This window comes from Rhipicephalus sanguineus, chromosome 11, assembly GCF_013339695.2.
Source record: "Rhipicephalus sanguineus isolate Rsan-2018 chromosome 11, BIME_Rsan_1.4, whole genome shotgun sequence".
In the NCBI taxonomy this organism is placed as follows: Eukaryota; Metazoa; Arthropoda; class Arachnida; order Ixodida; family Ixodidae; genus Rhipicephalus; species Rhipicephalus sanguineus.
In genome coordinates, this window is record NC_051186.1 from 144,037,232 (window position 1) to 144,052,371 (window position 15,140).

The 15,140-nt window shown below is 45.6% G+C and overlaps 1 protein-coding gene across 3 annotated transcripts in view; it reads left to right on the plus strand.

Annotated features, from left to right (window-relative positions):
* The window catches only part of LOC119375584 (glutaminyl-peptide cyclotransferase), a 354,571-nt gene that overhangs the window by 163,874 nt on the left and 175,557 nt on the right, over positions 1–15,140 (plus strand). For all 3 annotated transcript variants that reach the window (XM_037645800.2, XM_049420407.1, XM_049420405.1), the window contains one exon: positions 5,916–6,074. In XM_037645800.2, the coding sequence (XP_037501728.1) occupies positions 5,916–6,074 (159 nt within the window). The remainder of the gene's footprint in view (positions 1–5,915; positions 6,075–15,140) is intronic.

The following is a 15,140-nucleotide window of genomic DNA, read 5'->3' on the forward strand; positions in this document are numbered from 1 at the left end:
ACGATCTACGACAATGGCGAAGCTTCTCGAACAAAAATTCGGCAGATCCCACGCACTGTGGGAATCGATGTAATGCGAAGCAGTCAGCAAAGGGCTGCACACATCGCCTTCTTCGTCTTTGAGCCAAATGAAATCATTCATGCCATGGCATCTAGTCCACTATATATCGCATGTTTGCCATGCACGTGCGCATGCATGCACAATCTAGAGTACACCATGCCAATGAAACGCATATTCTGGTATATAAATGCATGACCTGTCGTTTATGTTCATCACGCACTCGTGCCATGCCATACCAATTTTGGTATATATCACGTTAACAAAACTGCCGGACGCGCACCATGACAGTGGCATGTAAATCATACCGTACATGACATGCATAACATGATTCGCATGTTAAGACCTCTCATTTATGTTCGTCATACAGTCACATCGCGCAATACCAATTTTGGTGTATACCAAGCTAGCGAAACGGCCGGGAATGCACCATGAGCGTGGTATGTAATGTAAGTCATGACATACATGGCATGCATGTCATAGTTTTCATGTTACCACCTGTTATTCATGTTCTTCATACAGTCACATCGCGCAATACCAATTTTGGTGCATATCAACCTAGCGAAACGGCCACGAGTGCGTCATGAGCATGACATGTAAATCATGTCGTGCATGTCATGATTTTCATGATACCACGTCTCATTTACCTTCGTCCTACAGTCGCTTCGCGCAATACCAATTTTGGTGTATATCAATCTACTGAAACTGCCGCTAGCGCATCATGAGCGTGGCATGTAAATCAGGTCGTACATGACTTGCATGTCATGATTTTCATGCTACCACGTCTCACTTACGGTCGTCATACTGTCGTGTCGCGTAACACCAATTTTGGTGTATATCACGCAAGCGAAACGGACGCAAATGCACCATGAGCGTGGCATGTAAATCATGACATACATGTCATGGATGTCAGGGTTTTCATGCTACCACCTGTTATTCATGTTCTTCATAAAGCCACATCACACAGTACCAATTTTGGTGTATATCAATCTAGCGAAACGGCCGCGAGTGCGCCATGAGCGTCGCATGTAAATCATGTCATACATGACATGCATATCATGATTTTCATGTTACCACGTGTCAGTTATGTTCGTCATACAGAAATGTCTCGTCATACCAGTTTTCGTATGTATCCCTTCATTTAAACGGCCGTGAGCGCCCCGAGACCATGTCATGTAAATCATGCTGCACATGACATGCGTCATGCACATGATTTGCATGTTAGGACCTGTCATTATGTTCCTCATGAACTCTTGTCACGCCGTACCAATTTTGGTATATATGAAATTAACGGAACGGCCGCAAGAGCCCAAAGGCCGTGGAATGTAAATCATGCTGTTCATGACACGCGTGTCATGATTTTCATGATATGACCTGCCATTTATGTTCGTGATAAGGCCATGTTATGCCGCACCAATTTTGGTACACATCCGAATAACGGAACGGCCAGGGAGCCCAAAGGCCGTGGAATGTAAATCATGCTGTTCATGACATGCGTGTCATGATTTTCATGATATGACCTGTCATTTATGTTCGTAATAAGGCCATGTTATGACACACCAATTTTGGTATACATCCGATTAACGAAACGGCCAGGAGAGCACAAAGTCGTAGGCGGCTAGATAGATAGATAGATAGATAGATAGATAGATAGATAGATAGATAGATAGATAGATAGATAGATAGATAGATAGATAGATAGATAGATAGATAGATAGATACGCTCAAAGTCGCAGAAGTTCGCTAAGAAATGCTTCGCATTTAATAAGCCGCGGTTTGCGCTGAGCGTTGCTGACAGTCCTTGTGGGCGAAAACCGAATGCAGCAAAAGTGATAATAAGAAACGCACGTGGCAATATAGAACCGCTAGGAGGGCGATACAGAACTGCGGATACATTCCCACCCTTCTTTATGCATAATGCTTCGTAGTGTTTTGTGACAAGACTATATTTTCCTATTACTTCACACGACTCAAGTGTTGTTAAAGTGGCAACGCCGCACCCTCTACTCTCCATGCGGTTTAAAAAGAGGTGATTGAACTTTGGTTGCATGAAATGTTCATCCATGGAAACCTTATGAATCTTCGGAAGAAGGTAGAAGCGGCCTGCTTGTTTGTTTTTAGGTATCAACAACCGGTACTCGGAGGGTGTGATGAATTCCCTGGCTAGAAAATTCGTTATCATATGTTGTGTGTTCTCGCTATATTTGGGACTCGGGTCCTACGTTAATTTTCGGTAGTGGATGTTCTTGCCCAGTTGCCTAATATCTTCGTTTTTATACTTTTCTATAGGCCAGATTACTACCACCCTTGCCCGTAGGTTTTATAAAGATGTTCTTGCTGTTTGCGAGTTGTTTCAAGACGTCATGCTCTGCGTAAGTTAAGTTCTTCGGCTTTCGACTCTGTCTAGTTGTGCTCAGGATTTCCCTTGAGATTAGTTCTATGTATTGGTCTAACTCTTGGCATTTTCTATATCTGGCGTCCAAGTGCTTGGCGGTCGCAGAGAGTCACTGCTTGCGTCTTCTGTATCTGCCTTATCAAAAAAGAATTCCTTGATGCGCAAACGTCTTGAAAACTCAGTTATATCATTGCGGAGCTCGTCCTGAGTCACTGCACTGTTTGTGGGACAAAATGTAAGGCCGCGCTTCAGCAGACGTATATCGAGTGGACTTAAGCTCTGTGATATGTGAAGAAACGAAAAAAAAACAGCTTACGGACGCGTACACAAGAAGAGAAGACGACACGCTCGCTGGTATGTACCAACAGGTTCAGGAACAGATTCTCCTGCGATATGTGTCCTCTGTGATATGTCTGCCACTTCGCTACGGCGTTCTGGGGTTGCGAAGCTTTCTGGCGTGTTCAACAATTTATTCAGGGCACAGTTCGTAGCATGATGTTTATTGCACTTTCCCTTGATCAGCTCTTTATACTCTTTACTTTCTACAAATTGGGCAAGTTCTTCAGTTTCCTTTAGGATAGTTAAATGCTATTAAGTTGGTTGGCTAATAAAGTAAGCTGATTTCCGCAGCATTATTTTAAAATATCTAATAATGACAAAGATGCACTATATAAAATACTATTCCATTTAGCTAATAAGTTAGGTTGTAGGGTTAGCCAGAGCATATCTCACCACTTTTAAGGCCTTTCGGTACTTTCTTTTCTTTAATGTAGCTAGAGTATTTCTTCAAATGCATTCTGCAGTTTGTTTTGTTTTGCGGCGAGTTTACGGGATTGGAAGAACGAGATTTACTTGACAAGATGTCGGTTTGAGCTAGTTGGTACTCCATGATCAACACTTCTTGCGCGAAATTTTCTCAGACAACGGACGAAACAGACACGGACGGGCGCAGATTTACTGTTGCATGTAGCGTCTTTGGCGTTTGTTAGCCATTTGTGATTGCAGACCTCACGGGCACAACGTTTTCAGGCTGTGTTTTTGTTTTCCTACTACTCTGTGTTAGTGGTGAGGTCTGACACAATGGGTGTTTGTGTATGTGTTTGCTAACGTACACAGGTGTATCTGTAAGGGAAGTGTGTGATTTGTTGTCTCTGCTGGTTGTGTGGGTTCTGTTAGTGGTGCTACCCTCACGTCCACGGTTTGAGCAAATGCTTCTTGTGTTTTAGTACGGTAGGATGTGTGTTGCAGCTAGTGCTTGTAGCATGTGAAATGTGTTGTGGTTCGTGAGACTGTCCGTTACATTGTGTTATTGGCTGCGTCTGTTTAACTTCATTCCTGATTCGGTACTTGATGTTCCTACAAATTATTTGGACGCCTGGAAAGTTAGGGTGTAGTCCGTCCCGAGCGAGCAGAATGTCAGTGTCCTGGTGAACATACGTGTTGTGGATGATAACGTTATTGTGGCAGTGTTTGTCCAGTAGAAATTCGTTAACTTTTCGTGATCCTCGTGCATGAGCTAGGAGTGTGCGTGATTGTGCAATGAGTGATCGGTATTTGTTTGCGATCCTAGGTAGAACTGTTGTAAGGGTGAGTTATGTGTCTGGTGTTTTCTGAAAATCATTTATCAGATTATTCAGGGCTGACATCGGTCGGCAAACTCACTCATGAGTCGGCTCACTGAGACTCACTCATACTCAGATCGGCCCGCGAGTTTGAGTCTGAGTGAGTCCGGGTGAGTAATATTTTGGTGAGTTTGAGTCCGAGGGAGTCCGGTTGAGGAAATTTTTAGTGAGTCTGAGTCGGAGTGAGTCCAGTTGAGGAAAATATTTGTGACTCTTGAGTCTGAGTGAGCCCTAAGCGCATATATATATTTCGTGAGTTCCACCTTTTATTGCGGACCTATGGTTATGTCTATTCATCTTCAGCATTACTGTCGGCCTTATACTCGTCTATTCAGACATATCTCAATTCACTTACGTTCACGCGCCACCTCAATATTTATTGGTCAGAGACGTGAATTGGGAGGGGTACTGTGACCTTCCCCCCACTCTTTCATGGAAAGTGCTTGATAAAAATATCTCGTGTGAGTCAGGTATTTCATAAAAATGTCTTTACTGGATTACTGATAACTCGTATTTGAAGGTATAAGGTCAAAAGGCGTATCGTAGAGCACCGATTATGTGAGATATTAGCATTAAAGAGCATTGATACCAAGATCGAAGAACGGTAGTTCCACGCTCAGGGACTCACGAGTTGCCTAAGCCGTGAGTCTGAGTGAGTCCGGCTGAGTAATATGCTGGCAAGTTTGAGTCCTAGTGAGTCCGTTTGAGAAAAAGTTCAGTGAGTCTGAGTTCGAGTGAGTTCGGTTGAGGAAAATTTTGGTGAGTCTGAGTCCGAGTGAGCCCTCAGAGCACAATATACTTGTTGAGTGAGTCTGAGTGAGCTCCAAATTTTTTGCCGACCTACGTACGCTCCACAGTGACGTCGCCGTTCCTGTATGTACGGTCGTTAGTGCCGCAATAAATGATGAAATTTGTTATGTACCGTGGTGCAGCAGCGATAACATCTTGCATGTCATTTGTCGTGGCGCCGCTTTTAAACCTAATGTATGGTGCATGTTTCCCTCGGGGAAAGCGATGTACTGGCTCTCACCAATTAAAGCTATATGGAAAGTAGAGGACACTCACCATGTTTCGTCATCTTCCGTCAGTGGAAACCCAAAAGAAGTCAGGAAAACACAAGCGAAAATTCGCAAACAGGGGGTTTGCCGGTGTTTCGACTCGTATTCTTCAAGGCTGCTTTCCTTAGTACTTGTGTGCACAGTGCCCTCTCCTCCAATCCAAACAAAGGAAGAGGAGGGCGCAACTGTGAAAGCGGGGGTGGGGGTGGACGCCGTGACGAATTCGGTGAGTCGAATTGACTCACACAATTGTTCAGGGCGACCTCTCCTTCTCTTCCACCCCCGCTTTCACAGTTGCCCCTTCCTCCTCTGTTTTTTTAAACTGGAGGAGAGGGCACTCAACATATACACACAAGCGCTAAGGAAAGCAGTTGCGGCCTTGAAGAAAAGTCCGCTTGTCGAAACGTCGGCTCCGGCACACCAACTCTTTTCGAATTTTTCATCACAAGCTTCCATCTTCCCCCGACTCCGGCCTACAGTGACGCTTGTCATTCAGGGCCGCACTGCCCCTGCAGATGATCTGGCCTCAGTCATCCCTCCATCTTAATACTCGTTAGTTCCGGCTGTAATGAAATTTAGGCGTGTGTGTAGCATATCCTTTGAAACTTAAACTTGTCATTGCTCGTGTAGATTTCTTGGCTTTCAGATTGAACAGTGCAGTACTGGACTAGTTAATGATGCGTTCATAACGAAAACTATATGTCAGGCAGGCAGGCATGAGAGGATACTGGCATGCTGTCGGAAGTATTTTCCATTCATTCCCACTAATCTCTCACTGTGCAGTTCCTCCAGCAGTCAATGGAGCAACTCGACTGGCATGTGGAGGAAGACAGATTTGAAGCCCCAACACCTCATGGCAACAAGGTTTTCAGCAACATTGTCGCCACCTTGGACCCCTCAGCCTGTCATCGCCTGGTGCTGGCCTGCCATTATGACTCTATGGTTCGGACTTCACTACAGTAGTAGTAGTAGTAGTAGTAGTAGTAGTAGTAGTAGTAGTAGTAGTAGTAGTAGTAGTAGTACATCTGTGTAACAGTGCACTGCAACAGAACAACTGGACTGAAAGGTGAACAACTCGCTCAAATCATTCCGGTTATTTTGTTGTGGTGTGCTGTTACACCGAAGTATGAACCGATACCAACTCGCCCAAGTTGTGATCTTATTGCAGTAGTAGTAGTAGTTGTTGTTGTGTACTGGTGAACATGGCTTTGAAGATATACCAGCACCTTGCCTATGTGTGTCTATACAGGTGGACAGAGGAGGTGTCCATTAGACAACTTGAAAGTATTGGCCGGACGTTCTGTCCAGAGCTGCCAAGAAAGACCTGCTGCTAAGTGCACTGCATGTAGTAGTATTTATATTTGCTTTATGCATGCATGATATTCGTATTTAAAATAAAAGACGGTGGCGCAACACAGGACAAGGACGAATGCAAGAAGAAGAGACGTATACAAGTGCGAAAATTTTATGAATATTCATATACGTAATGGTGTCTATCGGACAGTGTGATACCTGCCCGAGTCCGTTTAACTAGGCACAGATTCAAAGTGGACTGTGACTAAAGGGGCTGACAACCGGCCAAAACGTATCAAAATACACTAGTGAAAGTGGAAGGACTATGAATTATAGTGGCAGAATTGAGCATTCTTTGCACGATTTGAACAGGATTTTTATGTTTAAATTGCGTTTAAAAGGCAGAAAAATTTCCACATTGCGTCGCATGCCGACAAACCTTGGTACTGTGCGCATGAATCATTCAGACTGCTTTGCATAGTCTGTTGTTTAGGCGCACCATAATGCATGCCTAAAATTACATTCTATCTATTATTAGGTGTTCCCACTTAACTACATGCTTAATACAAAGTAAAAGGAGTTGACAATGAGTAGCGGTGCTGCATTTGCAGCAACTAATGGAACCATAACAAGGCTGCAGTCTTCAACTTGTCCATGTACAGGAAGAGACCAGTGAGCGACCTCACGATGACGTGCCGTGGACGATGCATGGGACATATGTGGCCATTGCATTGTTGCGGCCCAAAGAATGCGTTAACGAGCACTCAAGCATGGTGGCTTCGGTGTGCCGTAAGGATCATTGAACGACGTGAACCCAGCGTGCATGCTTGCGCAAACATCTGAGAGGGCAGGTTGGGCACTCAGCTGCTCTCAGGACAAAGAGAAATCGGTGAGCGGGGACAGTGCATATGTAATGTGGGCATTTGGGAGCCCTTCCAACTGATTGTCCCTTGACTCAAAGGTCAAGTTCGAGCTGCTACATGGGCGGTTTAAAAGACAGTGAAGTCAGCAGTCCATCGAGTCAGCGGAGCACCCTACAACTGTATCGAAACCACAATGGCCATTCAGCAACGGAAGTGGAAACAGCACCAATGTGCCCCCTCGTTCACAATGTGCTGGTACTCACAATTACAGAGAAATAACCAAAGGAAAATGCTGTAAAAGTAGTGTACACGTGTTTGTAATTATTTACCAAGTATTTTTACCACTTGAAATCTGCGAGCTGCACATACCCTCGACAACAGTGACCTGTCTGTATTGCCGAGAGCATGTGACAGCCGCATTGTGTGGTGCCACAATCCGCCTCGTACATTTCCCTCTGCTGCCATCTCTCGTTTCGGTGGGGACAGCTGGTATCGCCAGAACGAAAGCTGAGGTGTTTCGCGACTTTCCCGCTAGGGGGAGGTTGCATGCGCCGTGGCATCGTGAAAAAGGCGGATCAATAATTTAAAAACTATACATATAACAGTGTTAAACAGGTTATGAAAATGGTCAAACCAAAATGAAATGAATTTTTGGACTTTAAAGTGTCCAGTTATCTAATTTCCGGTGACATGAAAACGAAAGATCCGCAGTGCCACGCAATTTTTGCGAGAAGCGCCTGTACTACACAGTGGCCGTTGAAAACTGCCATGTGGCAGCACCACAACTCCATTGTGTCGATATTGTTGTAGCGTTTCGAAGGCCATCAAATGGATGGCCTTTCAAGAGTGCCCATGGGACGCAGGTATAAAACTAGGGTGCACATACGAGCAGTCCACATCACCACAGAGCATTCCAAGGAAGAGATTGCTTCCAGTGGCCTAAAGCAATGTTGCAAAGGTGCCATTAACACTGAAAATCCAGCAGGAACGAGGGCTCTGGATGGATCCACTCTGACGCTATCCAAAACCATGTTTGGCTCCAGTTATTTAGAGCTGGATTTACATGAGGCATACCCTACATGCAGGCCCGTAGCCAGGAGGGGCGGGGCCCGAAATTTGCATGATACATGGTGTTTTACCAAAAATAAATAATGAAAATAGGCATTTTTCTCAAATAGTCGAGGCTTTCAACAAGTTCCCCCCCCCCCCCCCCCCGAAAAAAATTGCTGGCTACGGGCCTGCCTACAAGTACGGTCAAGAAAGGATGGTTCTCCATACTGCAGCGCTCAAAGGGCTGGGTTCGTCAGCTCTCCAACATGGCACAGAAAAGGCACTTCAAGGTCATCGTCGACAAATATGGATGGGTTAATGAGGCACACAGTGATATCGCGAACTTGAGTGTGCCAAAGTGCACCAAATTAGATTTACTGCGCCGTCATGATAATATCGACGTAGATTGTGCTAAACTGCGCCAGAGTCTAGGACTTGACGGTGTCTATCACCGACAGTCGCGCTGCCGGTTCGTCCGAACATGTGCAGCTTTATCTTGAAGCCACCAATGTCACAGCCACACAGCCACGGACCAAGGTTTATTCCACAGACTAAAAAAAAAATCGGCAGATCCCACGTACCGTGGGATTCGATGTTATGCGAAGCGTGCGGCGGGAAGGTGACTGTGGCGTAATTTTTTTTTACTGAGTGAAACGTTACGAAATGATGCTAAAGATTTGTACAAATTTTATACGCACACATATATGCTGAAGAGCCGCATATGTGTTATAAACCAGTTTTTTACAATTGGGTAACGCTGCCAACGGCAACGTGGGTATTACCAACACCAGAAGCGGTAAGCTGATGTGTAGTGCACTTGTCCGTTATCGCGGAGAAAGCACGCACGTTTCGCGAACCCGTGTGCATGTGTGGAAGGGGTTCCAACAGTTCGTGAACAAGGTCATCATCACCGTGATCAGTGACTACTAGACGCTGCTCATGACTTGTTATCGGATCCTGTCGCGATCGCGGTGGCGAGGGGTCCATGTGTAGTGAAATATGGGTTATAGTACAGCTGTTAGAAATCGTGGCTGCCTCGGTCATTTCGACGACAAATTGTCTGTTTATAGAGCCAGCGACATGTCGGAATCTGAAGTCACCCATCGCGTTGGTGAGGTTTAGGCTGTTGAGGCTGGTAGGCCTGGATAGGGCTACGTAGACCAGCATCAGTGGATGGCGCTTGTCGTATTCGTAGGCTACCTGGGCGTATGCGACCTACGTAGCCTATTCTACAAAGCGGCTGTCAATCAATCTGTCATCATCCTCGGTCAGCATGAGGCCATCACCCAGCCTCGTAAGAAATGAAGAGGGCACTGCGTCGTTCTGGCGGACTAAGTGCACTTTACGCTGCGCTGATGTGAATATCATACGTAACTTTCGTTAAGGTATTCCTCCGGAGTCGAGCAATGCTTCAATATAGCTTGCTGAATAATAGAAATACAAACATAATGTTTATTAGACTGCTATAAAAGCGGAGCCAACACTGGAACCATAGACGTTAATCTGTTATGACGCCTGTATCGTAGGAGTACACATCGTCGGAGTATCATGTAGTGTTTATTGCTTTTTTGCAAAATTAGATAGCCAGCACCACAACCCCAATTGACGTTGCACCGACAATACGCCTGCGTGGGCTGTTTTTCCAAACCAGTTTATAGGCCTGGCGTGGCTCTGTGGTAGAATACCTGAATGCCACGCAGAATGCTTGGGTTCGATTCCTGCTTGGATCCTGATTTTTATTCTTTCCATTCGTCGGGTCAACGCTGCCGATGCCTGTTTTTCTTAACGCTCTCGCATATAAATTACCAATGTCTGTTCTTGCCGTTCCTGGGTAGATATAGACTGTCAATCACCTGTGGCGCATACCCGTACACCGCGGCCGGTGGTAAACGGGTATGTGCCACACGTGTCTGGAGGAAAGGGTTTGACGACGCACGCGACAGGATTTTCACGTTATTCATGTCATGACCACACAGTCATATTCGTAAAGTCCTCTTACCCCCCGAGGCTAATTTTGGTCTACACCAAGTTAAGGAGGCGATCACGAGAGCACCCAGACGTAGGCGGCTAGATAGATAGATAGATAGATAGATAGATACGTAGATAGAAACGCTCAAAGTGCCAGAGGTTCGCTAAGAAATGCTTCGCATTTAATAACACTCGCACGCAACATTTAAACAGGGTGTTTCTTTTTTAGACAATACCGATTTTTTAAATTGAAATTCTATGACAGTGAGGCTCCTGTCGTTTTCGCGCACGAACTCTACGTCGAGGTGGAAATAGACTAAAACGCGTTCTTGGGCTAGTTGGTGCATGGTCTGACAAAAAATTTGGAGGCGCAAAGAAACGAGGACAAGAAATGACAGGACATGGTGCCAACTAACAACCGATTTATTGGAAAGAATATTGCATCCCAGGTAACTTCATGCGCTTCTCTGAATGGTAAGCACAGTAACAGAATGACAAACGACATTTAGTTATCAAGATTTGTCCAAAATGTGCAATTCGTTGGCATATGAGTTCAGACTGCACAGTAACACACCGGGCACCTTTCTTGTTTATGCAAAAAGCCTTCAACAATTATCTGACCTCCTCGTTGCGACTTCTCTCAAGCACCCTGGTTTCGAAAAAACGGCGCCCCGCATGCGCAGGACTTGCAATGCGAAGGGAAGCGTAATCCAGATACATTCAGCAGTGAACGACGTTGAGCCAGTTGGTGCTGCATAACGAAAGGATAAGAAATTGAGCCAGCTCCACTGCGCGAGCACTGTCGAAATAGCGAAGCTTACGCCCTTCTCCCGTTCGTTGGCTTCGGCCTCTCTTGCGCGAACATCGCGGTTGGCTCGACGACGACATGCCCTTGCTCGCGTCAGCTCTCGCTCACATCGGGCGGCTTCTTCGTCGGGAAAATGAGAAATGTTCGCCGCCTTGAAAGCGGAAACTCCTGAACACTGACACTGACAGGCTATTTTACACTCCCCTGCGCCTCACCGTCACCCCATCTTGGCGCGTTTCTCGAAGGATCACCCCTCGACATCGTCCGCCCTCGCAGCCCTCCCCTTCCTACCGAGCCTCACTCCTTCGTCACTGCGAGGCCACGTGATCACTGCTACCACGACCCCGGACATGAAAGCCTCGACCAAAAACAGATTCGCTGTTAAAATAGCGCTTAAACGATGAGGACAGGGAAGGAACGACGCATTGTATGTCGTTCCTTCTTTGTCCTCGTCGCTGTTTTTTTCCTTTCGTTATGCCAAATACATTGTTTATGGAAGCTTCATGTTCCATTAATCGGATATTTGAACATCGACCAGTCTGACCGATGTATGTCCTACCACAGCTAAGGGGTATTTCATAAACCACCCCAACTCCACATGGGCAATACCGTTTTACATGCTGTATCTCACAGGCGGCCTTATTCTTTTGCTCAGAAATACGCCCCTAACAATTTTCCACCCCTGACAAGCTATCCCGGCTATGCGCCCGTGTTTAGTTCGCACCTGGAACACTTGTATGGCTGCATGTACCATCCTGCGCACCTGGTTTGTCTACCAAACTACTTTCAAATTACCATGGTCCCTACCGCGTGGTCAAGGGCACATTACCTGTCAATTACGCCATTGAACCGCTTACGCAGCTCGGCGACCGTCGTCGGCGTGGACATGATACTGTTCACGTAGAGCGCTTGAAGCCGTATTTCCACCCGCTTGTTCCCACCTTTTAGATCGCCAGGATGGCTTCGTCTTTCTCGACGGGGACAATCATAGTGAAGGAACGAAGACAATGACAGGGGCTCAACGATCATCACCACGAGCGGAGGCACCACGAAATCTGCGTTCGAACACCACCATCTTCTTCGCCCTGTGTTCTTTTCCGCTCTACCGCCTGCTTCTTAGGCTCTCCGAATAAACCTCATTACATTTTTATTATGTGAGGGTGCATTGTGCTTGCCTTTTTTTTTATTCTGATCGTCAACATAGCGGTACGCCGTAGTTTTAAAAGATCTTATAACATTACGCGCAGATGCATTTTTACTTAGAACTCTCGAAAATTGTTTGCGCGGTACACTCCATTAAGTACGGTATCAGCAGATTTACTTATTTTTAGTTATTTGCATATACTGGAGCCCCAGTGCAGGGCTACAGCTGGAGTGGATAAGTTATACAGAACTGACACAAGAGAAAGAAAAAAAAAGAAAAAAAAACTACAACAACAGAACTGTAGTATATTACAACAGTTCCTAAGAAACCAGCACATCACATATTAGAAACCAGCACTTTTGTATTTTCCAAGTGGTTAATAGCGGCATAAATAAAATCTTTTAATGGTAGTGAAAGAATATTGCCCGGCAGGGAATTCCAAAGGTCTATAGCGCGTAGGAAAATAAATTTGAATGTGCTAGTACGAGCAAAGAAAGGCTTTACGTTCAAGTTGCGGGAGCTGCGGGTGCAAGTTTCTTCCACAAATGTGTTGTAGTTACCACCAAAAACGCCAGAGGAGGAGTTGATAACTGCGTATAATGTTTTTAAAGATTCGATGCGATAACCAGAATGTAATTGTACAATATTCACTGGTTGCTGAGCCTGTGTTGGTGAGAAGTTGCGGCTGTAGTTACGGCAGATGATATTGAACGAAGTCAAGGATTTTTAGGTCACATTGTAGGGATACCAAACAATAAATCAGTATTCTAGAATAGGGTGAATCAGCGTTTGGTATCGCGAGATGATTTAGCCAAAATACGGCGCAGCTTTGCCGCTGATATATTCGATGTGGTTAGTCTAGGAAAGGTTTTTTGTTAGAATGACACCTAAATATTTATATTGTGACACTGTTTTAAGTTTTATACCGCCCAGATAGTACTCAGACGAAAATGGGTTCTGTGCATTCTTAAATGACATGACGACTGTTTTAATGCAATTAACGTTCATTTGCCATGTTTTGCACCAAGTGCTTAAAGAAATGAGTGAAAGACGGTGATGATCTTCAGCAGAATTATAGATTCCGCAATGATCAGCATAAAGTCTTATTATATATGATGTGCAGTGAGGTACATCATTAATATATATGAGGAATAATAAAGGGCCCAGTGCAGATCCCTGCAGAACGCCTGGCGTAACGCCAACAGGGGATGATTCCACTGAATTGAAAGAAACAAATTGCGAGCAATACTGAAGGAAACTGGCGATCCAAGAGGCACGACGGGAATTATTGAGTATGGTATCTAGTTTCAACAGCAGCTTACATTTAAGGACAGAGTCAAAAGCATTAGAGAAGTCAGTGAAAATGACATCTATTTGGTTTGCTCGATCTAGGTTAGAGGTGATGTCATGAACAAAATCGACTAATTGTGTAACAGTGCTGTAAGCACGACGGGAACCATGCTGAGCCGATGTTAGAACGTCGCTGGAGTCGAGGAATTGAATGATATGCTTGTGAATAACGCGTTCCAATATCACTGTGGTGCAAGAGATATGGGCCTGTAATGAGATAGAAGTTGTCTATCACCAGATTTGTACAAAGGTTATACTTTCGCTGTTTTCCATGAAGACGGTACTTCACCAGAGTCCAAGGATTCCTGGAAGATTACAGTAAGGTACCGGGCTGACCATGAGCAGTATCTCACAGGAAAGGAATTCGGTATGCCGTCCGAGCCGGAACATTTCTTGGTGTAGAGATTCAAGATTAGGTTCAATGCACCGGCAGAGCTTATTACAATATCGCTTAGTTTATTGCTGTGCTTCGCACTTTTGCGCTGCACTTTTTCTTCTCTCTGGGCAGCGATCGAGCTACCTCGTCTAAAAATGTGTAAGGGGGTGGTGACGGCAGTTAAACTTTCGATAGGTCCAAGTTCGCGAAGAGAATTGGGTTTACGCGCATCGTTTAGAAGCGCTGTGATTTGATTTAAGCGAATGGGACCGTTATAAGTATTTTCCAGAAGTTCGAATAGTAAAATCCCGGTGCGAAGCGATTAGCAAACACTATTTGAAAAATATTCGAATGTTGGAATATTTGCACACCCCTAGCTTTAAAACTGTGACACTCTATAAAATAACTATGAACATCACAACTTGTAAGTGTAATTGCAGGGTGTCTACCGACCGGGAAAACCGGAAATTCTCAAGCATTTTGGATAGCCTGGAAATACTCAGGAAAAAATCAGGGAAATTGTGCCCCCATCAGGGAAAATCCACAGTAACTTTATTGAAAGGGAACGAAAGTCGCGGTAACGCCGGAGAGTGTAAAGTACTGTCATGTTCGTTGTGTTCGTTAGGCCTCACTCCCCGAATCCCGCGCCACTCACGTCCAACCACAACACCGTCCGTGCACACTCTGCCCGCACACAGGCCGGATGTCCACTGTTGCCACCACGCCCAGGGGGCGCCACATACCCCCATCACTACCAATGGATGCCCTCACAGCCCGTCCCCCCCTTGAAGCGTGAAGCTCCCCGCTGACCATGGAGGATGGTATTTGACGAGCTGGTCGGCATGGGCCTCGCCACAAGCTCTCCCAGTCTGTGGGTGGACGAGCTTGAAAGTGTTTGCACCAATACGTCTGCAGATGCGGAATGGACCATTTCGCCTTGGTGCCAGCTTCGATGAGATGCCTCTTGCAGCGTCACTGAGTATGTGGGTTTCTCGCAGGACAAGGTCGCCTTCCTCCAATGTCGTGGCTCGGCGTCGCTGGTCGTAGTGCTGCTTCTGGGCACGCCAAGCATGTTGCTGATGCTGCCGTGCAGCATTCATGACTTCTGCCAAATGGGACTGAAGTTCTGCTGCGAATGCGTGAGAAGATGATACCG